The 24,128-nt window shown below is 43.8% G+C and overlaps 1 protein-coding gene across 2 annotated transcripts in view; it reads right to left on the bottom strand.

Moving 5' to 3' along the window:
- The window catches only part of HMCN1 (hemicentin 1), a 482,637-nt gene that overhangs the window by 273,579 nt on the left and 184,930 nt on the right, over positions 1–24,128 (bottom strand). For both annotated transcript variants that reach the window (XM_068240141.1, XM_068240142.1), the window contains exons 28-35: positions 20,626–20,773; positions 19,256–19,376; positions 18,150–18,304; positions 17,442–17,720; positions 15,858–16,139; positions 14,740–14,848; positions 2,816–2,985; positions 2,414–2,565 (exon numbers count right to left, since the gene is read on the bottom strand). In XM_068240141.1, the coding sequence (XP_068096242.1) occupies positions 2,414–2,565; positions 2,816–2,985; positions 14,740–14,848; positions 15,858–16,139; positions 17,442–17,720; positions 18,150–18,304; positions 19,256–19,376; positions 20,626–20,773 (1,416 nt within the window). The remainder of the gene's footprint in view (positions 1–2,413; positions 2,566–2,815; positions 2,986–14,739; positions 14,849–15,857; positions 16,140–17,441; positions 17,721–18,149; positions 18,305–19,255; positions 19,377–20,625; positions 20,774–24,128) is intronic.

Below are 24,128 nucleotides of genomic sequence, written 5' to 3'. Positions count from 1 at the left end.
GCAAGTCTGTACTGCTCTCTGTAGTACAAATAAATATTTTTACACACAGAGGATGCTTGGGAATACTTTCGAATGTTCTTTTATGTACCTAAGAACGCAATTGTGGAAACATTTTGCCCCAATTTTCAGTATGCAACAGACTGCTTTTCACACTGATATTGTCTGACATTTCTGCTAATTCTCTGATCTCCACTAGGCTGCTACGTCTGGGATGTGTCTGATCCTGTGCCCCTGCTGCCATTTCTCGGCACTGCACTAGGTTGCCTTGCCGATGCTGTGTCTGATTGTAACGAGTGCAGCTGCAGCGAACGGCATCGCTGCCACAGCTGCCTCTGTTCCCCTGCCCGTCCCGCCGGCGTCTAGGATGCCGAGGCCGAAGTTGTTTTTTACCCATAGGGTCGCTGTCTCACGCGGGCTCGCGCACAGACAGGACCTTTATGCTAGGAGGAGGCTCGTCAGCTGACCGGCTGGTCAGCTGACCTCAGAGGAGACTCACGGCGCCCCGGATTGGCTGTGAGCAGGGGGCGTGCCAGTGAGGCCTCCTCTGCTTCTTAAGCCTCCAGACTTAAGTCTGGCGTGGTCTGCTGTTGTGAATACTTCTGAGTGTTAGCGCTCAGACCTTAGACTAGATCCCAGGTGTTGAAACCAAGGACTTCACACCTAGACTAGGATATTGCTATATTGTTATTGATTATCTGTGTATGATTCTGGCTATACTCTGACCTTGCATTGGCTCACTAATTCTGTACTACTGCCTATCTGACTAGTTGCTGAACCTCTGCCTGATTGCCGTTATCCTCCTGCCTCACGATTCTGTACTGATACTGTCCTCTTTGTTGCCGAACCTTGCCTGTCTGACCACTCTGTCCTCACCAGTGGGCCTAGCCTCTGGTGAGGAATTCTTAGTATAGTAACACCTGCTCCTCAGGTGTCCTCTAGGCTGCACTGCAGTACAGTCTTAATCACCTGCTCCTCAGGTGATCTCTAGGCTGCAGTACAGTCTGAATCACCAGCTCCTCGGGAGATTCTATCTCTTCAGTATCAGTATCTCCAGCTTGCTGGGGTTTGTGCTCTTGTACGTACTGATAGGACCTCACCAGCCCCTCTGTACTCTATTACAGTTTCTGTAACTGATAGTACCTTTCCAGCTCCTCTGTGAAGGTCTAGCCAAGCTATACAGTTACCGTATGTGATAGTACGTAGCCATCCCCTCTGTAAGGTCTGGCCATAATTATCAGTGCTCTCGCAGCTAGTGCCCACCAGCACCTTTGGAGAGGCCTAGCCTTATTGGTTCTGAGGCTCATCAGCTCCACTGATGAGCACTCGTTATTTATTCGTCAGTAGTCCCTAGCCAGCTCCTCTGGTAGGGACTAATTTGCCTATTTTCTGTATCCTCTTCCTCTGACCTTTCTAGCCCCTCTGGAATAGGTCTGTTAGTTGTCTGAAGTTATCTTTGGTCTCTCGCCAGCTCCCCTGGAATAGACCAGCATACTATTTCCTGTACTCTCACTGTTAGTACCTTTCCGGTCCCTCTGGAAAGGTTTAGCCAAACTATACAGTCAGTGTACTGATAGTCCCTAACCAGCTCCTCTGGTAAGGTCTCGCAAAACTATTAAGTTACGGTTGCACCAAGCACTACACTCATAGCATCCTTGCAGCTATACTGGTATTATTGGTGATTCTGCAGATCATCACATAATCAAGTATAGCGTCTGCATTATTGGTGATTCTGCAGATCACCATATAATCAGACATCTGAGTTGCTACACCCAACCGTTACACTGATCCTCCTATGTGTACAGTATTATATTATGCTACTGGTATTAAAGGCTCGATATCTCATAGCCGTTACACACTCCAAATTTAACATTGGAAAGGGTTTCCCCTGATCTACCCCGTGCCAAATTGCACACCCAGTCCTGCTGGTTCCTTATATAGCATATATCAAAGTAATTTTGTGAACCATTGGCGCTGAAGGGATGTAATTTGGCTCAGAGGTAGATTGGGGATCCCAAACTTAAAAAAATGGAGTGTGTAGGAGCTATGAGTGCTGAAATATCAAGCCTTTATTATTAGCATATGCAAATCAAAAATTACCTGCAAGTGATGTCATTACCCACAAGGATGTGCACAACACACATTTTAATTAGCCCTACAGAGTGGGAGGGGTTTCACCTTTTCATCTGGATTTCCATTTCCTGCAGCACCTTTTCTCCTCTAAGACCTAGGTTTTCCCTCACAAAACTGTCCTAAGCTTCACACTGTTGTTGAGTTCATTTCCACCTTACAGTTACTCTTTAAGCTCCAACTTTAAAGTTTCCATGCAGGAAAGAGTTTGTATGGTGTGAAGAGGAGTTTGGCCAATAATAAACTCAGATGCAAAGAAGTCATCAAATGTAACTCTTATACTTACTGCAATATTTTCTTTAATAACATTAAAGGGCAGTCCATCTTTTAGCCAGGTAATCTGTGGAGACGGGATTCCACTGGCAATACACTGCAAGCTTGTGGGTTTGTGCAGTAAAACTGACAAGGGTGATGGCTCTGCTTTAATAGAAGGTCGGACTAAAATACAAACAATAAAATCTCACATTTTTGAATATATAAAATACTGTATGTTAGGTTATTTATCTAACATATGTACATGGGGCTAAATGACATTAGCTAATTATTTGTACATATTTATCCTCCTAGCAGAGAGGAATGTTTAATATTAAGAGATTTTACACTCCTAACTTGTGTGCCATATGTGTATATGAAAAATACATCTTTATCCATTATACAAGTAAAGGGTCTAAGTGTACATTCAGTTTACCATAAACATTAACACTGAACAGTTTGTGGCTTGTGCCAGCTTCATTTTTTGCTATGCACTCATAGGTTCCACTGTCTGATGAGTCTGAGTTCGGAATTATGAGTTTTTGTCCATTGGCTTGAATCTGCCAATCACTGTTAAATTCAACTGGAATTCCATTTTTCAACCACCTATGGAAAAAAAAAAACCAGAAGAAATGATTAAGCATTTTGAGCAAGGGTGGCAATTTTAAAACGTTTGTTCCACCAAATTTATCTAAAACATAGTGGATCTTATGTACTGCCTGAAGCCTAAATGCCCATAGTGATGGCCAGCAAACATATCTGCCAGGAGAGAGGCAAGAATGCAATCCATTTTTTTTTTTTTTAAATCCCAGTTGAAGTTTTGATCCAATTATGGGTCATCGTTGCTTACCATGGCTATTGTATATCAGATGCACATGCTTATAAAGAATGTTCAGCTGGAAGTATTGCCAAGTAGAGATGGCCCGAACCTCCGATTTTCGGTTTGCGAACTTCCGCGAACCGCAACAGACTTCAATGGGGAGGCAAACTTTGAAAACTAGAAACACTTATGCTGGCCACAACAGTGATGGAAAAGATGTTTCAAGGGGCCTAACTTCTGAGTTTTTGCATGGATGAGTGGGATAGACGCCAAAAGTCCCAGGGAAAAATCTGGATTTGACTCAAAGCAGCGTTTTAAGGGTTGAAATCACATTGAATGATAAATTCCAGGCCTAAAGTGCTTTAAAACATCTTGCATGTGTATACATCAATCAGGGAGTGTTTTTAGAGTACTGCTTCACACTGACACACCAAAGTCACTGTGTAACGCACCGCAAACAGCTGTTTGCGTAGTGACGGCCGTGCTGGACTGGTGCACACCATGGCGAGAGTTGAGGCCGTGGCGGTTTTCAAGCCCATATGGTCGACGGGCTGTGGTAACTCAATGACAGAACAACAGTGACTGTCCAGCTGATTAAATTTGGTCTGTCCACAATGAAGCAACGACCTTATTATCTTTGGTGTGCCACCGCCTGAGACACTCATATAGCCAGCGGTTATTGCTTCATTGTGATACGCAAACCCCTTCACCGCGGCAAGGTAATGATCACGAAGGGGAATGGGCACATGTACATGCCTTTTGTTTTTTTTGTTGCAGCCGCAGTGCAGCCAGAAAAATTAGGTAGGCATGTACACGCACCAGAAAAATTATTATAGCGGCCACTGCTAGCAGCAACCTTAAAAATTCAGGAATCCGCCTGGAGTCCTGGACCCTGTTGAAGGTGGCGGAGAAGGCAGTCAATCGGCCTGCGGGCAGATATGCTGTGTGGGGAGCAACTTAGTCTTGGGGCAGGCAGTCACACGGCGTGCAGGCAGAGATGCTGTGTGTGGGGACTGACTTAGTCTTCGGGCAGGTCTGAGCGTGCTTTGCAGACCAGGCATCCGTGGTCAGAAGGACCCTTGAGCCTTCGCTGTGTGCCAGAGATGTCACCACTTGCCTTTCAACATCACAGTATAGTTTAGGTATGGCCTTTTTTGAGAAACAATTGCGGCCTAGTATCTTCCACTGCGGTGTGTGGCTTTGCTTTTGTGTGCTGCTTTTCCTCAGGTGGTCATCCCATTGCAGTTTGTGCTTTGTAATCATGTGCCTTCGTAAGGTAGTTGTCCCCACGCGGGTCTTGGTCTTTCCACGGCTCAATTTTCGGTGGCAGAGAGTACAGATGGCATTGCTCTCATCTGAGGCAGACACACAAAAAAAATTTCACACCACTGAGCCCTGGGGTGATGGCACTTTGGTGGTGGTGGCCGACTGAGTGTTAAGTGGGGTGCCAGAATCAGAGTAGGAGGAGGAAGATATGTCACGCTTCCGTGCGGAAGCTGAGAAAGATGAGGTGTTCTGTGTTAAATAGTCAACTACGTCCTGACAATATTGAGGGCTGATGGCACGTGCCTTCTTCTGAACACTGTACTTTGGTCGAGGGCCGCACGACACCATGACAGCGCGACCTCGAACAGACCTGCCAGGTGGCCTGCCTCTGCCTTTTGTTTTGTCCATATTGGGGGGGGATGAAGTGAATGGTATGCACTGACTTGACTAATACATTGTGCAGTCACACAGGTGCAGGTACACAAGTGTCAGTGGGACACACACAGAAAAAAAAATAGATCACAAGAACAAGATTGGCTCTCAAAAGAGCTGTTGTGGGGTGCTATTTTAGCAATAAGAATCAGAAAGGAGCAAGCTAAGAAGCCTACACGAGCCTAACTATTCTTTCCCTATGAGAGTCTGCCCTGTCTGCAGCAGCTGTCTCTTCTCTATTTACTGCAGGCACACGAGTGAGTATAATTGCCGGCGGTGCCTGCCTTTTATAGGGGGGGAGTGGTTCCAAGAGGGAGTGTAGCCTGATTGGCTACAATGTGCCTGCTGACTGTGATGTAGAGGGTCAAAGTTGACCCTAATGGTGCACTATGGGGGCGAACCGAAGTTCCGGAAAAGTTCCCGGTTCGCCGCGATCGCGAACCACGGAAGTTCGCCGGCGAACTGTTTGGGCCATATCTATTGCCAAGATTAAAATATAGTTGTTAGCAAGTAGCAACCACACATGCATATCATTCAGGGTTCCATCTACTGTCATGTATTTTTACTTATTCTTTGTTTAATCTAGGTTTTACCATTACTTTAATTGAACTGAGCACCTTGAACTATTGAATTAATTTTCCTATTTGCAACATTTATACTTTGATTGCCTATTTACTTTATATAAATATAAAATGTATTTATATAATATATCTATTTATATATATTCATATATTATTATTACATATATAACTAGCTGATGACTCAGCATTGCCCGGGTATTTATTTGGCTGGTGCTGACTACTTTTTCTAACCCTAACACACAAACACTCAAGGACCTAGTTGGTGAGCTTTGGGGTCTTTGGCATCAATAATTTGCATATTCCCATATAAATTAAACAAATCAGATTGGCTATGTGGGGCTGTGCCCTTCTCCAGCATTTGAATCCCAGTCACCCAATGAGAAACTGTAGCAGGTTTGAGGCATCTGCTATTAACAGTGTAAAAATGGCAGCAATTTAAATATTCCCCTTGAAAAATCAACAGGTGAATTTTGATTAGCTGTTATAGGCTCCACCCATTTCCCTGAATATTACTCTCAGTCACCCAGTGACCACCTGTGCAAAGTTTGAGAACCCTGCAATAAACAGTGTAAGAAGGGTTACAGTTTATATTTTCCCAGGGAAATTAGTGTTTGGCTCCGCCCACTTTTTGTAACCCGGACACACAGTGACTTAATGACCAAATTTGTGAGCTTTGGAGTCCTTGGCATCAAAAATGTGTATTTTGCCAGTGAAATGAAACAAATCTGATTAGCTGTTTGTGGCTCTGCCCCCTGAATTAAACCCCAGTGACCCAACGACCAACTGTACCAGGTTTGAGGCTTTTGCCATTAACAGTGCAAGAATGGCAGAAAATTTAATATTCCCCTTGAAAATCAACAGGTGAATTTCGATTGGCTTTTTAAGGCTCCACTCACTTTTCTGAATATTAATCCTAGGCACCCAGTGACCACCTCAGTCAAGTTTGAGAACCCTGCCATTAACAGTCTAAGAATAGCTGCACATTATATTTCCCCATGTAAAAAGTTAGTTGTTTTTGGCTTCGCCCACTATTTCTAACCTTGACATACAATCACTCAATGACCAAGTTTATGAGCTTTGGGGTCTTTGGCATCAATAAATTGCATTATCCTATTGAAATTAAACAAATCTGATTGGCTGCTTTTGGCCCACCCCTTTTCAGAATTTAAACCCCAGTCTCCCAGTGACTGACTGTACCTGATTTGACTGATTTGAGGCCTCTGCCATTAAAAGGGTATGAATGGCAGCAATGTAAATATTCTCCTTGAAATTCAATAGGTGAATTTTGATTGGCTGCTGTAGGCTCCACCTACTTTCTGAATATTAATCCCTGTCATTCAGGGACCAACTGTGTCAAGTATGAGAACCCTGCTAATAATATAATGGCTGAAATCAATCTAACAAATCTGATTGGCTGTTTGTGGCTCCACCCCCTTCAGTGAATTTGGACCCCAGTCACCCAGTGACTGATTGTATCAGGTTTGAGGCCTCTGCTTAACAGTGTAAGAATGGTAGCAATGTAAATATTTCCCTTGAAAATCAATAGGTGAATTTTGATTGGCTGTCGTAGGCTCTAACCACTGAATATTAATTCCATTCACCCAGTGGGCAACTGTGTCAAGTTTGAGAACCCTGCCATGAAAAAAATGTAGTTTATGGCACCGCAAACTATTTCTAACCTTGACATACAGTCACTCAATTACCAAGTTTATGAGCTTTGGGGTCCTTGGTATCAATAATTTGTACATTCCCATTGAAATTAAACAAATCTTATTGGCTGTTTGTGGCTCTGCCCTTTTCTGAATTTAAACCCCAGTCACCCAGGTTTGAGGCATCTGCTAATAACAGCGTAAGAATGGCAGCAATTTAAATATTCCCCTTGAAAATCAACAGGTGAATTTTGATTGGCTATTGTAGGCGCCACTCATTTTCCTGAATATTAATCCCAGTCACCCAGTGACCAACTGTGCAAAATTTGAGAACCCTGTCTGTGGGTGCTAACCAGTGTAGCCACCGGCTATCTCATCTGCCTGTCTTGCTTGGATCGCACAAGCCCCTAGCGGTAGCGGCTGAAGATCCTTCTGATCTGGGATCCTGTCCCTGAACCCGGATCGCACTCGCTCTGGCGGTAAGAGCAGTGGATCTTTCCTATCCTGTCCCTGAACTAGGATCGCACTCGCTCTGGCGGAAAGAGCAGTGGATCCTGCTAAGCTCTGTTGCTTTACTTGGATTGCACTCGCTCTGGCGGAAAGAGCAGTGGATCTTTCGTATCCTGTTTCCTGGTCGTCTGTCTGTCTTGTCTGATACGAACGCTTGCTGTAGGCTCGGTGAGGTAACCGTTAAGCAAGCGCTCACGTTCTCTGTTTCGTGTTTGGGTGGCGGGGGTTAGTTAGGCGTGCTTGTCTCTGTTGCGCTTAACGTGCGGAGATCGCGCTGTAAACGCGTTCGCTGTTGTGAATGAGTGCGGTGTTCGCGTTTAGTTAGCGTTTGTTATTTTCCTTATCTTCTCATTGTATGATTTGTTGTGCCTGTGCTACTCTCGTGCCCTGTCTTGCTTTAGCCTTGTGTCACCTCTGGCAATCACCTCCCTCGCGATTGCGTTCCTACTTCGTATCTGCTGTTGTGTGTGCACCGTCACGGGTTGGCGACTAGATTGGTGCACACACATACATTCTGTCCCTGTGCTCATTCTCATTCGCAATCGCTTCTCTTGCGATTGCGTTCTCACTTGGTTTCCTCTGTTGTGTGTCCACCGTCGCAGGTTGGCGACTAGATTGGTGCACACACATACATTCCTCCTCTGTGCTTATTCTGTCTTGTGTCACTGTTAGCAATCACCATCTCTTGCGATTGCCTTCTCACCTGATCTTCATGGTTGTGTGTTCATCGTCGCTGGGTGGCGACTAGATTGGTGGACACACATACACTCTGTCACTTTACTCTCTTTCTTTAAGGGCTATCTTGCCCTGCGTTCTTCCCTTCGTACAATTCCTATCTGGTGTCTGTGGCAGGGCAGAGGATCTGTTCCTCTGCACTCCACAGCTCCATCTGCCGACAAGAATTTCCCTCTACAGGTGCGTTGCACCTTTTGCTGGGTTCTCTCAAATTATACGCTTGTGGAGGATTTCCGCAGTGTCAGTGCGCGTCCTGTGCGCTGACCACGGAGAGAATGCCACAATCGTTACAGTATGACCAGCCAAACCGAAATTCCCAGTGTAGAGGGAATTTCTGATTTGTACGTTTTTGTTGAATATGGGTCCTGTGTCTTTAAGAGCTTCAAAAAACTGGATTCAGAGACTAAGCAGGAATTCCTCTCTGAATATGTAAAATTTTGTCTGAATCCTACCTTTCAAATTACTGATCCATCCACGTCAGCTTTTGAATTAGCCTATGTGCTGATGCAAGGAGATCTGTTTTCCTGGGCTTATAATATTTTAAAAGACAATTCTTGGAATGATAGTCTGTATCAGTTTTTTGCATTGATATTCTCTCACTGGTTTAAGCTGCCTTGCTTACCACCTGCTCTGATTGAATGTGTAGCTGCTGATGATAAGTCAGCTGTTCTATCCAAAACCATTGAGTATAAAAATCAGTTCAATGTTTCTGTTGCCACTTCAGGTTCTAAGCAGATGCAAGAGAACTGCTCTGATACCTCTCTTGCGTTTAAACAGCAGTCATGCAAGGTTGCTAAAAAGGAAAGAACTAAAAAACGCAAGCACCTGAATAAAACGCTTCATGATGTTGCTCAGTCTCAGGGTTTATTACCCCAATCAGAAGCTTTTGTGGACCCTTTAATAGGCAGAATTATTTTCTATATTAAAGGAGTAAGAAAGTCTATGCATGTTCCTGACCCCAACCCTTATGAGAGCTACTTAGATACCGGGTTGTTTGAGCCCCCATTTGCTCCCTGAGATATTGGAGCTTTGGTTGAGGAATTCGAGATGGATTGGAAGGCGTTTTGCGATTTCTATATCGCAAGAAAGCGCAGAGACGCTAAACGCTTGTATACATTCCGTGTACACTTTGATAGATTCTGATGAGTGTGACAGGTGTTTTGTGGATCCTGTGATGTGTGTGTGGCAGACACACCAATCAATTGATTCCAATAAAGAGACATTGTTATCGGATGATTGTTCCTGCCTTTCTGGGGTAAAGCATGTGAGTCTAGATATTGTGCAATCTGAAATGAATGGGTGTACCACTGTGGTTGACTCCTGTGCGAATCCTGAAAGATTCTCTCCTGACTGTGTGCAGTTTGAATTTATGCGATCTAATGCCTGTTTCTGGGATGTTCCTGCAAATTGCGATCAACATGAATGTGCCAGTTTTCTCAAAGATATGTGGGATCCCTTGTCATCTAGAAACAGATCTTTAAGATCTTCCATCTATGATCCTGCTATGGGGAAAATTCCTAAATTATGCAGCGTCAAAAGTAAAATAAATATGTCTAATAAAGTTTCTCCTGTTGTTGTCGCTATTTCTTCTGCAAATGAGTCTTTGTCTCACCCTGTTCACACCTGTAAGGGCCCGTTGCCTGGTGACGGTTGGTCCAGTGTTTCTGTCCTGAACGCCTTACAGTCTGCTCCACAGATCGTGGAGGTTTGCACTATGGAAGCGTCAGTTTCACAACCTAAAGCGATCTTGGATTCGCAAGGTTTGCGTTCTGACTCCCCGGATTCGACATTGTTAGCCGAATCTAAGAGTGAGACAGCGCTTTGGTTTTGCGAATCTGACACTGAAGCATCTTTGTTGTGTCCAGAGAAGGTTTCTCTGAGCCTGCCCTGTTCCATGAATAACAATATGATGTCCAATCGCACTGACAGTTGTGAGTCCCTTTCTTGCTATGAAGAAAGTATTGACTCTCCACCCTGTACTCTGGATGAGTCAGTTTTGCCTTGTATAAAATCTGCCTGCAGTGAAACGAAACTCAGAAAGTCAGAGTTAGTTTCACTAGATATTCCTGTGCTTCCGTGTCCTGATGATGAAACTCAGTCTCAGCTTATGGTGGAAAGATTCCTGAGACATCTGCCCTGTCTGCAGGAGGTATTTAATGTTCAGCCCTGTAACATGGATACTTCAGAATCCTTCTTAGAAAACTTGGAAAATGACACTTCTGAGGTCTTGTTTGATGTTTTGAAGGTTTCCAAGTCCCTCCTGGGGGATGCAGAACTTCTAGGAGATGCCTCCTGCCCCCCAGATCCGTCTGAGGTTTTGCCCACTTCAGTGGGCATTGCTCTTGTGCTGACTACCTTTGCAGCTCTGGTGGAGCTTCACTCATGTGTAGTCAATGATGATATTACAGTCACAGAAATTTCTGAATTTAAGTCCGAGTCTTCTTTTGAAAGACCAGTACCTGTAGCCTCTACTTGTGATGATTTTTTGCCCGGTCCTGGTTTTGGTCTTGTCGTGTCGGACTCTGAGGTTGGCAGTTCCCCGACATGTCCTGAGGTTTCTCCTGTGCTGGTGTACCCCAATGTGCTCTGTGACCCAGAAAGCCCAAGTGTGCCTCGGTTACCAGCATGCTCAGATGCTTCCTCGGTGGAGACATGCTCTGATATTGCCTGCCTGTTTGCAAGCCCAGAAGTGGTCCCTGAAAGTCCTGATCTTGATAGGTGTCCTGGTAATTCTGAATCCAGAATAATCATAGGTTCCATAGGGGTTCTTGGTGGTTCTCCATGTGAGCCTGGTGAGCGTTCTGGCCTCTTGGGATCTCTGCGGAGCTTCAAAGGGTTCTGGGAGATTCCGGGAGAGATTTTGCTTGGCACCCTGGATAGGATCAACAGTGGCTTTTGTTTTGAAAGAGACACTTCGAACAGTTATTGTGGCAGGTTTGGTGTTTTCGGACGCTCCCTGGAAGGTGGTGGGTATTGTCTGGAGGGTGTCGATGGCTTCTTCTCTGGCATTCACAGTCCTGATGGGTGTTACACTGAGACTTGTAGTACTGATGGGCATGTTTCGGTGGCTTCTGCTTCCGATGAGGTCGGTTTCGGGTGGACTGACTCTGGAATTGGGCCTTGTCGGGCTGTCCCGACCTTCATGAGTCTTCAGTTAGAGTTTTGTGGAAATACTAGTTTTGAGGGACGTCTGGAATCCGTCCCTAGAGGGGGGAGGTACTGTAATGATCCGCTCAGCTGGCTGCACAGGCAGACAGCTGTTTGACCATTCCTTATGTCTGAGAGATGCAGGTCTCTGGAAAAGAGACCTGGATTCATCTTGCAACTTTCAGAGTTACTTTGCTGAGGGATTTGCATACATGCAAATTGCCCAGCTGTCTCGTTTGAGGGCTGGCAGTATAAAAGCCTTCTGCTGACCAGAAGGCTTTGCTGGTCATAAGGGTTTGTTAAATACACTCCTGGAGTGTCAACCTTCCCTGTTGGATTGTTATAGGTATCTTAGAGTAATTCTGGGGACTGCACTAGGCAGCTCCTCTAGTGCAGTTAGCCTGCTTATCTGTTTTGTCTATGTTGCCTCTCTGTTGTGATTGTTCTGTCGCCAACGGTGGTCGATAGGAAATCGTTCTGTCTGTGGGTGCTAACCAGTGCAGCGGTTGCTACTGGTAGCCCCTTCTGTTTCATCTGTCTTACTTGGATTGCACCAGCCTCTAGCGGTAGCGGCTGTGGATCCTTCTGATCTGCTTTCTTGGAGTATAGTTGGAGCAGCGGTTGCCACCGGCTATCTCATCTGCCTGTTTTGCTTGGATCGCACTAGCCCCTCTCGGTAGCGGCTGTGGATCCTTCTGATCTGTGATCCTGTCCCTGAACCCGGATCGCACTCGCTCTGGCGGTAAGAGCAGTGGATCTTTCCTATCCTGTCCCTGAACTTGGATCGCACTCGCTCTGGCGGAAAGAGCAGTGTATCCTGCTAAGCTCTGTTGCTTTACTTGGATCGCACTCGCTCTGGCGGAAAGAGCAGTGGATCTTTCCTATCCTGTTTCCCGGTCGTCTGTCTGTCTTGCCTGATACGAACGCTTGCTGTAGGCTCGGTGAGGTAACCGTTAAGAAAGCGCTCGCGTTCTCTGTTTCGTGTTTGGGTGGCGGGGTTTAGTTAGGCGTGCTTGTCTCTGTTGCGCTTAACGTGCGGAGATCGCGCTGTAAATGCGTTCGCTGTTGCGAGTGAGTGCGGTGTTCGTGTTTAGTTAGCGTTTGTTATTTTCCTTATCTTCTCATTGTATGATTTGTTGTGCCTGTGCTACTCTCGTGCCCTGTCTTGCTTTAGCCTTGTGTCACCTCTGGCAATCGCCTCTCTCGCGATTGTGTTCCTACTTCATATGTGCTGTTGTGTGTTCACCGTCGCGGGTTGGCGACTAGATTGGTGCACACACATACATTCTGTCCCTATGCTCATTCTCATTCGCAATCGCTTCTTTTGCGATTGCGTTCTCACATGGTTTCCTCTGTTGTGTGTCCACCGTCGCAGGTTGGCGACTAGATTGGTGCACACACATACATTCCTCCTCTGTGCTTATTCTGTCTTGTGTCACTGTTAGCAATCGCCATCTCTTGCGATTGCCTTCTCACCTGATCTTCATGGTTGTGTGTTCATCGTCGCTGGGTGGCGACTAGATTGGTGGACACACATACACTCTGTCGCTTTACTCTCTTTCTTTAAGGGCTATCTTGCCCTGCGTTCTTCTCTTCGTACAATTCCTATCTGGCGTCTGTGGCAGGGCAGAGGATCTGTTCCTCTGCACTCCACAGCTCCATCTGCCGACAGGAATTTCCCTCTACAGGTGCGTTGCACCTTTTGCTGGGTTCTCTCAAATTATACGCTTGTGGAGGATTTCTGCAGTGTCAGCGCCCGTCCTGTGCGCTGACCACGGAGAGAATTCCACAATCGTTACACTCGGTCACCAAGTGACCAACTGTGCCAATTGTGGGGACTCTGGCTTGATTACTGTGAGAATGGCAGCCTTTTCCATTTTTTCTATTGACATGAATGGGTGAAATCTGATTGTCTGTTTGTAGCTTTGCCCATGTGTGCAGGGGGGACGCAAGACCCCCAGAACATATCATCCAAGGTAGTAAGGAATCTTTATACCAAGTTTCGCTCAAATCGGTCAAGCCGTTTTTGAGTGATCGCGGCACATACATACACATATACATACATACATAAATACACACACACACACATACATCTGATTTTATATATAGATATTATATATTTAGATATATCTATTAATTGGGTTGGTGTATTTTGTGGTGGTCGCACCAGTTACACAATTTGTGTAGGATATGGATTGCTGTTCTTATCCAATTAATACATTTATCATTTTTGAATTATATCATATGCATACCTATATCTATTAACCACTCTACGACCACTTCACCCAGAATTGCGGGCCGCAGAGTGGCGATGCACGAGATTTGCAGTGAACGACCGTTCACCCTGCACCCGTTCCCTGCAGAGGGAGAGAAGCGGCTGCAGCAATCAGTCTGCTAGCGGCTAGCAGGCTGTTACAAAACAAAAAAATATGTTTTTTTTACATGTACAGCGCTGCAATCTACTGCAGCGCTGTACGGGGGACAGCTCTGTCACTGAGCTGTCCCCTGGAGAGTCAGGGAATGGATCCCTCATATAGGCTAATGCCTTTAAGAGGTGATCTCTATGATTGTATCTTTGGGGGAAGGAGCAAGGGGGAGGCATAAATTTAAATAAAATAGTGACTTTTATAAAAAAAAGAAGACAAGTAAATTAAATAAGAAATAAAAGAACAAACGTTGCAGCAGCAATCAGATGTCACCGACAGAAAGCTCTGTTGGCGGCAAGAAAAGGGAACAAGATTCATTTGTGTGCTCAGTTGTATGGCCCTACAGCGAGCTATTAAAGCTGCAGTGACCTGAATTGTAAAAAATTGCTTGGTCACTAGGGGGGTGAAAGCCTGTGGTCCTCAACTGCTTTATATATTTAGCTTCAATCTACCTACCCCGCATGAATATAACAAGCTGTCTTCTAGAGCCAGAAGTGAGAACTATTGAAACTATTAGTGCAGTAAACATTTTTAAGATCCTTTACATATGCATTATTCACCCTGCTTAAAGGGCTCAAAGCACAGATGACAGGAGTACCACCCTAAAGTCATGTTAAAAAATGTCTCTGAAAATTGTCTTAGATCTCCTGTACAGATGCATGATAAATACCAAAAACTGATATTGCCTTAACTCCTGCAGAAAACATAGCAAGTGTATTTTGATGCAAAAACACAAAGATTGACAAAAAAAATGTAAAAAGAAAAATGTAATAGAAATACATGCTATATCTTACATTATCATCGGGAGAGGAGTTCCTTTAACATAGCATTCCAGTTCTACAGGATTATTGGCAATGATAGTGTAATCTTCAGGGTCCTCTGAGTCTTCTATAGTTGGCGGTACTGAACCAATTATATAAAACAATTATTTGATTACATATATCCAATTTGTTATAAAAAGTAAAGATTTTTGTGTAAATCTTGATAGTCTTCATTCCCCCAGAGCCTGGACACATACTGTATAAAATGCATATAAGTCCAGTTTCCCGCCACCCCATAAATTTTTTGGTCAAGCCTTACATGACTAAGAAGAAGGACAAAAACTACAAATACATCCAGTGATTACCCTCCATTCACTACTAAGTGCTGAGTAATAGACAACATTAATAATGTGTTCAAAACAATCATCTTGTATGTTAAAATAAAGCAAAAAAAAAAAATTGTAATAGTAATAATTATCACAACAATCATTAGCATGAAATAATTACAGAGTATGGGCTTGATTCACAAAAGGGTGCCAACTTAGTTAGCAAGCCTAAATGCTTTGGGCATGCTAACCAGGGTGCTAAGCAGTTAGCACGCCTAAAGCTTTTCTTGTTCGATTGATCGCGCGCAAAGTTTAGCGCTGTGCAGTGCGCGCAAAACTTCACACCGGATGCGCCTAAAGCATCGCACAAGGTGCACCCGAAACATCGCACAGTGCAATATTTTGGGCGCACCCGGTGCGACGGTTTAGGCGCACCCGGTGCAACGGTTTCATCTCACCCGGTGCGACGTTTTGCGCACACTGCACAGCGCTAAACTTTATGCGCCTTTGCGTGCTCTAAAGGGCTTTAGGCGTGCTAAGTGGCTTTTAGGCATGCTAAATTAGCACCCTTTTGTGAATCAAGCCCCATATCATCCATATCAACTAAAGGGCATCAACTTCTCTTTCAACTTCACTTAAAAAGAAATGTGGCCACATTCACAAAAAAATGGCCACTACTCCATTGTAGAGCTGAATTATGGTGAAGTGGGCAGCTGGCAGTGGGGCGAGAATGCAGCCTTATCATTAGTTCTTAAAAATAATTTTTGGCATAGATTTGCTTTAGTTAGAAGGTTCCTCTAAAAATGATACCCGATTTGTACTAACCTAAGACTTGAACTTCATGAATCATCTCAGCTTCTCCTGCTACATTTGTTGCCACACATGTGTACTGTCCTTGGTCAAACACCTTTGCTGACTTTATCTCCAATTTTCTGCCATTGTGCAAAAGACGTATCTTGTCGTTTATCTCTATGGGCACGCCATCTTTCAGCCAGGTTATTAAAGGTAAAGGATGTCCTCTGGCTACACACTCCAGTATAAGTGTTTTACTAAGTATAACCTTCTTATTTTGTGGTTTGCTTGTGTCTCCATCAACAGAAGCTGGAACTACACAACAAATTATCTTACTATAACGAAATAAACAGCCAAAATACAAAATAAACATGTAACTTTAGGTACTTAATTCAGACAGTTGGCTAAATGAAGCCCAGTGTAGTGTAAAGCAAATCTAATTGTGCAGTCCTGACCACATCCATTTGGCTTGCAGTACTTTTATTACATGTATTTCATACTCATATCCACAGCTCAGACACAGTTCCAGTGTTACCTGCTCTTCTTAGTTACTAATCTCATGTATCATGTCTTATGCTTCATTCAGACTACGAGCGGTGCTGTCAATTTCAACACAGAGTACATAAGGGTGTATGAATGAAAGATGGTAAACTAAAAGTGTGCAGACAGCGCATGGGGACAGTGCACATTAACCACTTAACGACCACCTAACGCCGATAGGCGGCGGCAGGTCGTAAGTGGTTTTACATGGAAACGGCCGTTTGAGCGGCTGTTCCATGTCAGTTCACGGAGGGTGTCTCCATGAACAGCCTGCGAGCCTCCGATCATGGCTAGCAGGCTAAATGTAAAGATGCGGGGAAGAAATCCCCTGTGTTTACATCGTAAAGGAGATCGGCGATCCCCGGCTTCTGATTGGCTGGGGATCGCCGGCATCTGATATACTGAAGCCTATCAGAGGCGGCGCAGGATTGATCACCATCCTGTGCCGCCCACAGGAAGGAGGGAGGGAAGGACAGGGAGGCTGGGAATCGTAGTGGAGGGGGGCTTTGAGGAGTTCCCCCGCCCTCTCGTCCACACAGCGGCGGCGATCAGACCCCCCTCCCCAGCAGGACATCCCCCTAGTGGGGAAAAAAGGGGGGAAGTCTGATCGCCCTGCCTCTATCCTGATCTGTGCTGTGGGCTGGAAAGTCCATGCAGCACAGATCAGCGAAAAACAGCCCGGTCCTTAAGTGGTTAAGTCTACTGGGTCTATTAAGCACTTTCCCTCTTGACCCCCCCCCCCCACCTCCTTTCCTTCCTTATTGTCTTTCCACTTTTTCTCTATTCTCTCTTTCTATGCTTTCCATTCTTATTAATGTCTCTTCTTTATTCTTGTCCTCTTGTGCTTTACTGTTACAGTTACAATGAAGACAGTATTATGGACCCACTAAGTCAGTACGTGATTTTTCTGTTCTGGCTATTGTGATGATGCCTGATTTTGCATTCTATTGAGCTATCACACTATTATTGTCACTCTGTTGATACATGTGTATAAGCATGACTATTGGCAATCTACACATTTACTTTTTTATGCACTTTTGACAATAAAGCTTGAAATATAAAAAAAACAAAACTTACCATAAACATCAAGTAGGTAAACCTTTTCTGCTTCTCCTGCAATGTTAGTCACATGACACGTGTATCTGCCGGAATCTGCAATCTTCAGCTCAGAGATATGAAGATATTTGCCATTTTCAAAAGCAGAGACATGTGTGCCAGGATGAATCCTCTCTCCTTCTTTATACCATGATATTGTAGGCTCTGGAATCCCCCAGGCATCACATTCCAAAATAACTTTGCTGCCAACATTAAAGGATACCTCTGCTGTGGTGTTGCTATGTTTAATGTTTGGCGAAACTGAAAAATAAAATGTTTTGTGGTCACTACTTTAGTTCTAACTTGAGAAGGACATTTATAAGTATAAGTAATCCATGTATTTAGCCAACAGTAGCTAACTGACACTATCATGCAGATATTCATGTTTTTAAGTGCCTGTTTGAAGGTGTATTTTGACTCCAAAACCTCTAGATACACCTGTTAATATGACACTGTATGTTGATGACCAAACATACACTTATACAGGGAGACATAATGTAGCCTTCATCCATTCCTGCGTTTAGTATCTAATATTTCAATCGGAAGAAAGAGAGCCTTCTGCATCTGTAATATGCAACAAACGTGCCCCCCTTATGAACACAAAAGCAAAGCAGGCATTCAATAGTTAGTCGTTCCCCATATTTATAACAGTTTACTTTGCAAATGATTCAAACAGTGAGTTAGACTTACTATAAACACTTAATTTTCTTTCTTTTGTTTGTGAGCCAGCAGAATTGGTAGCTACACATTTGTAAGTCCCGCCATCAGTTAAACGTGAGTTCTTTATGTGCAAGATTTGTCCATTTTCCAAAATGTTAATATTTGGGTCTCCTTTATTGACTAACCTACAAATCAAAAAGTTACACAGGAGTAACATAACATTTATGTCAATAAACCTAATCTAGCACACCTCTATTTGATCTGTACTGAGCAATGTTTATATTGTTTAATACAGTCCACTAGAGAAAAAACAGTTACAGTAATGATTACATTTTACAAATTAGAAACAAAAACACAAACTTTTATAACATTTGCCTATTTAATTTTTTTTTTTTATAAATCCTCACTACAGAAGATGATTTTAATAAGCAGCTTTAGGTCATATTGTAACTGGGCAAATAATTTTTTGGGGAACTTTTATCAATATTATGGTCCTGTATCGCAAAATTCTACATACAAGTCTCTTGTGTAATGGGAAAAATTGTTTTCATCATGTATTACAACTAAATGTCATAGATGGGTGGCAATTAATGACAGGCAGAGAAATATTCTGGTTATCATTACTCAACATCACTCAAAAGTGGCTGTAGCAAGCGGGAATAGTGAACTGCTAGGAGATCTGAAAAGCATGTTTACAGGCACACAAAAAGACTAAATACAGTATTATAAATCAAGTTGGGTGGTGGTATTATTACAAAGTGAGAGGTGGATCTGACACTGCCCAAAACACCAATTTCACTTCCTCGTATGTCTTGAATTACTCTGAAGTCCAGAGAGCTCCTTTACTGGTTCAGTGATCAGAACATCATCTGGGAGGAGGAAATAGCTAAGTCAGCTTAATTTGCTGAAAATTGTGTTCAGGAGGAATAATCTACTAACACACAGCAACACTTTTCTGTCACAGACTTGAAAAACAGTCAGAATTTTAGTGTACACACTGTTCCTGCTGGAAACCACTGGGAAGTTTGCAGTGATGTTTTGTATTTTACTTAAAGTGGAACTAAACTTTCATATCTGCTTTATAAGATTAGCCACAGCATGATAACCTTTAATGGCAAAAAAAATGATTCCTTTACCTGTTTTCTTTAAACCACTGGATCACAGGGAATGGCTTTCCTTTTACCTTACATTGCAGCTTAGCTTCTCTTCCAGCAATTATGGAGATATCACTGATGTCTTCAGCTATTTCAGGTGAGTCTAACACAAATTGAAAATTAGATTTTGTATGAATACATACTCACACATACTCATACTCATACATACTAAAATACTCACCATAAGAACTAAAACTAGGGACACTGAATTATTTCATAAAATGTTACTAAGATGATTAATAAACAGTGGTTTACTGTGCTTGGAAGACTTATCAGATATATTACAACAGAGCCGTATAAACACCCCAGCTTGTTCTTGATCATTAATTACAGCAAATATAACATACAGTATCAATGCAGTGGTATTTCCCAGCAATCTAGTACTATGAGCTGGAGAAACTTGTGAAATATACACAGATGACATTGATATTACTTTGGTACAAGAGAAATTAGGCTAATTGTGTGGGCAATAGAGAAAAAAAGTTTGTATTGTATGTTATGCTAGACTGTTATTCTGCTTTAACTGATCAGTTAGATGAGTGTCCACCAATCACCCTTGGAAGGATTTATACATACTGGGCCAGATTTATCAAGAGTGTCTGAGACAAAATATTAGTAGGTTTTTAGAAATCCATGCAGAACGGTCTCTGGCATCTTAAGAAATCATTAGACAGTGCATATTCCTTCTAAAACTGTTGTAAAATAGGAGGAGCTAGGAAGGTCTCTTAGACAGTGCAGTGTGTAAGGGAAATTGCTGTTGCTGAGGTAACCGATACACACCTGCTGTATTGATAGCAGCAGGCTCTGAGGAGGAATTCAGCAGGTGGGAGGAGTCCTTCAAAAATCATGCCTAGCCTGTACTCTGCAATCATGTCTAGCCTGCAGTTCTACATCTGTAGAACTGCTATCAAGCACTTCTTAATCTGCGCCAGTTTAGGGATGGATTTGCACTTTTCTTAACTGTAGTACAGCTCTAGAAATTCATGCTAAATTGCCATTATTACCTAGGATTTAAGAAGGTTCTTGTTATCATGCAGAACTGTTCCCCCTGCTGGTTAGAACAGATTAAGAAGAAAAAACTGTTGATAATGCGTTGATAAATCTCCCCCACTGTAAATATGACATAATTCATCCTGAAAGTGGACTTGTTATCCTTATCACATAACTGTCTTCAAAAAAACCTTCTGTTTTCAATTATATGCATTCCAAGTAGGTCTTAAACTTAATGCCACCCAAATCTTTCTTTTTTATTCTTTACTTAGTTTAACTTTACAGTTAAAATTAATTTTAAAAATGATCCTTTTCATCTGATAATAACATTATGTTTAACACCTATTGTCAAAATGCCTTACCAAGAACATCTAGAAAGATGTGTTTTTCAGCACTTCCTGCTATGTTGCTGGCAGTACAAGTAAATATCCCTGAATATGACAAAGATGTTTTCAGAATCTTCAGTATTTTTCCTTTTTCTAAAATCTGGACATTATCACTTTCCACAACCTACAGGGAAAACACAACTATTACATATTTCTCCACATGGTATTTACAAAAAGTGATCATAAATTACTAAGTAGGTATGATGCACACAAATATACAGATATACAAACATTCACTAACACGCTTCAAAATTTATAATATCACTATGATAAATGTGTTTTTGGATACTGATTGCATTTTAGTATTGCTATGGTGGCTTCCTGCAGACAACACAAAAAAAAATGTTGATAACAAAAGTAGCCAAATTATGTTTAATTAGTATTTAGTTAAAGGGGTACTATGATGAAAAACTGTAAAATTGAAAATGCATCTGTACAGTGCAGTTTCTAGGTCAAACTGCTCCTAGGGCGAGAATCAAAAAATACGCCCTCCCCCAGTACAGGTGGTGATGCCACTTGCCTCTTGCTGGCTCCCAGACTCTCTCAGCCAAGGCCAGATTTGTATTTTTCACTACCCAAAGCCTCACCGACCTCTCCTCCTAAGACCTAAGGTCCATGTACATGGTTAACCAATATCGCTCTTCATGTACTGTATATTCATTAGGTTGTCAGTTGTGGGGAGCAAGGCCCACGAAGGCACACTGCTGAGCTATACTTTCTATTAAATGAATAAAGGAGCAGGTAGGAGATACAATTGGCTGGCACATAGTGTCTGTCAAATTCTCAACCAAACTGCCTCCTCTAGCATGCTATGGGAGGGCCGGCATATGTGAAAAGCCGCAATTTTACAGGAATATGCTTTGGGAGCGGGGGGGGGCTGCATTAGGAATGTATGGAACACAGCAGTGTGTCACAGGAGAATGCTGTGGCAGCAATGTATCACAGCTATGCGTGGAGGTAACAGCCTGTTGCAGGAATGGGCGGGAGCCATAGATGGTAGAGGAACACAGGATCTGACACTGACTGTAGAGGTTAGCTTTGGGAAACATTATATCAAAATAGGGGCACAGCCGGGAAGAATCGATCTGCCAGGAAAAGAAGCTGGAAATCAGATGTACATAAGCAGAAATGGGAAAAAGGAAGGATGTCTATTACAGAGAGGAGATAGCATGTAGCACTACAGACTACACAACACATACATAAACATATGACCATGGTAGGAATTTTATTGTGAGCCCCTCTGAGGGGACAGTGTAGCTGAGACTTGGATTTATGGGGAGCAACATGAATGCAATGCAATAGGATGAGGTGTGAAGTAGCAGTTTGGTATTGATGTTTGGAGGTAAACGCTTAAAAAAAGTACAGAAGGAGTGTACACTTTCTTAAAGAGACCCTGTATAAAAAAGAACATCCCCTGGGGGGGTACTTACCTCGGGAGGGGGAAGCCTCAGGGTCCCAATGAGGCTTCATCTGTCCCTGTAGCTGTAGGCAATCCAGCGCTGGCTCCCCCGAAGCCTCCTGCAATCCTCCCCTGACAAGCCTGACAAGGCTTGATATATTTACCTTCCCTGGCTCCAGCGGATGGTGCTGTTGCGGCTCTCAGAACAAAAATAGCCAATTCCAGTTGGGTCCGCTGTACTGGGCAGGCGCAGGAGAGATACGTAAAGAGAGCGCTTTCTCTTCCGCAGACTGGCTGAACTAATGGGACCCGATACCGGAGCTGAAGGCAGCGGAGGACGACGGCGTGGGAGCGTTCTGTGCTCATGAGGCTGGAGGAAGCCCCAGGTATGTATAAAAGGGTAAGTATGACTGATCTCTCTCTAGTACATTTTAAAGAGAACCCAAGGTGGGTTTTAATAATGCCATTAGGCAGGGACGGATCTAGAACAAATTGCGCCTGGGGCAAGGGCAGGTTTTAGCGCCTAAACTGCCATTCCCCATTCAGTTTTGGTGCCTAAAGGTCAGGTTTTGGCGCCTAAACTGCCATTCCTCAACCAGTTTTGGCACCTAAAGGTCAGGTTTTGGTGCCTAAACTGCCTTTCCCTATCCAGTTTTGCCGCCTTTTTAAGAATTCAACAAACTGCGCCTGGGGCAAGAGACCCGCTCCCCCCCCCCCCCTAGATCCGTCCCTGCCATTAGGACACAGCAGAGGCGTATCTGGGTAATATGGCGCCTATGGCAAACACTATAATTGGGCCCCCACCCGCTTCTCGCGTACATTTGGGGGGGGTTTTGTCACTAAATACTGCTGGTTACTTTTTGGGATACACCTATAGTATATTACAATTAAGTATCCATGCCCCTCAAAATTAAAGAAATAAATAGTCACTTGCTTCCAGATAACAGGATAAAATAGTTCCATGCCTCCACATAAAAGAATCAAGTAGTCACATGCCACACAACAAAAATATTAAATAGTAAATGTAATAAGCATCCAGACCAGATAAAATAATTAAGTTACAGATAATTATTACAGATTAAATTACCCCCAGAAGTATAACGTACACAGGCCCACCAATTCCAATAGGTAGCCAGGTGTGATCCCCCAGTATTATGTAGCCAGAGGTGTCCCCAGTATAGGTACCCCCTTATCTTAGGTAGAGGCACTGTCAGGTGCCTCCCCTGGTCAGGTAGTGACAGGGCCCCCCAGGTTAGGTAGGGACAGATGAATACCCAGGTCAGGTAGTCATAGGGACCCCCAAGGTAGGTAGTGACAGGGACCCCCTAGGTTAAGTAGTGACAGGGACCCCTAGGTTAGTGACAGGGACCCCCATGTTAGGTAGTGACAGGGACCCCCATGTTAGGTGGCAGCAGAAATCCCCTAGGTTCGGTAGTGGCAGAAATCCCCTAGGTTAGGTAGTGGCAGAAACCCCCTAGGTTAGGAAGTGCCAGGGACCCCCAGGTTAGTTAGTAACAGGGACCTCCAGGTTAGTTAGTGACAGGGACCTCCAGGTTAGGTAATGACAGGGACCTCCAGGTTAGGTAATGACAGGGACCCCCATGTTAGGTAGTACCAGGGACCCCCATGTTAGGTAGTGCCAGGGACCTCCCATGTTAGGTAGTGCCAGGGACCCCCATGTTAGGTAGTGTCAGGGACCCCAATGTTAGGTAGTACCAGGAACCCCATGTTAGGTAGGGGCAGGGACCCCCATGTTATGTAGTGGCCGGGACTCCCATGTTAGGCAGCACAGTGGCGTAGTGGTTAGCACTCTCGCCTTGCAGCTCTGGGTCCCTGGTTCGAATCCCAGCCAGGTCAACATCTGCAAGGAGTTTGTATGTTCTCCCCGTGTCTGTGTGGGTTTCCTCCTGGCACTCTGGTTTCCTCACACATCCTAAAAACATACAGATAAGTTAATTGGCTTCCCCTAAATTGGCCCTAAACTACAATTATTTTTTTTTCGCAAACAGTCAGCAGCTTTACAAAAGCCATGTCCCAACCTATTAACTTGGCTTCATCAGTGCCCTCCTGTAGTTGGGAG

The sequence above is a fragment of the Hyperolius riggenbachi genome, chromosome 6 (assembly GCF_040937935.1).
Source record: "Hyperolius riggenbachi isolate aHypRig1 chromosome 6, aHypRig1.pri, whole genome shotgun sequence".
Classification (NCBI taxonomy): Eukaryota; Metazoa; Chordata; class Amphibia; order Anura; family Hyperoliidae; genus Hyperolius; species Hyperolius riggenbachi.
The sequence above is the reverse complement of the archived record's forward strand: the minus strand, read 5'-3'. Positions and strand labels throughout refer to the sequence as shown.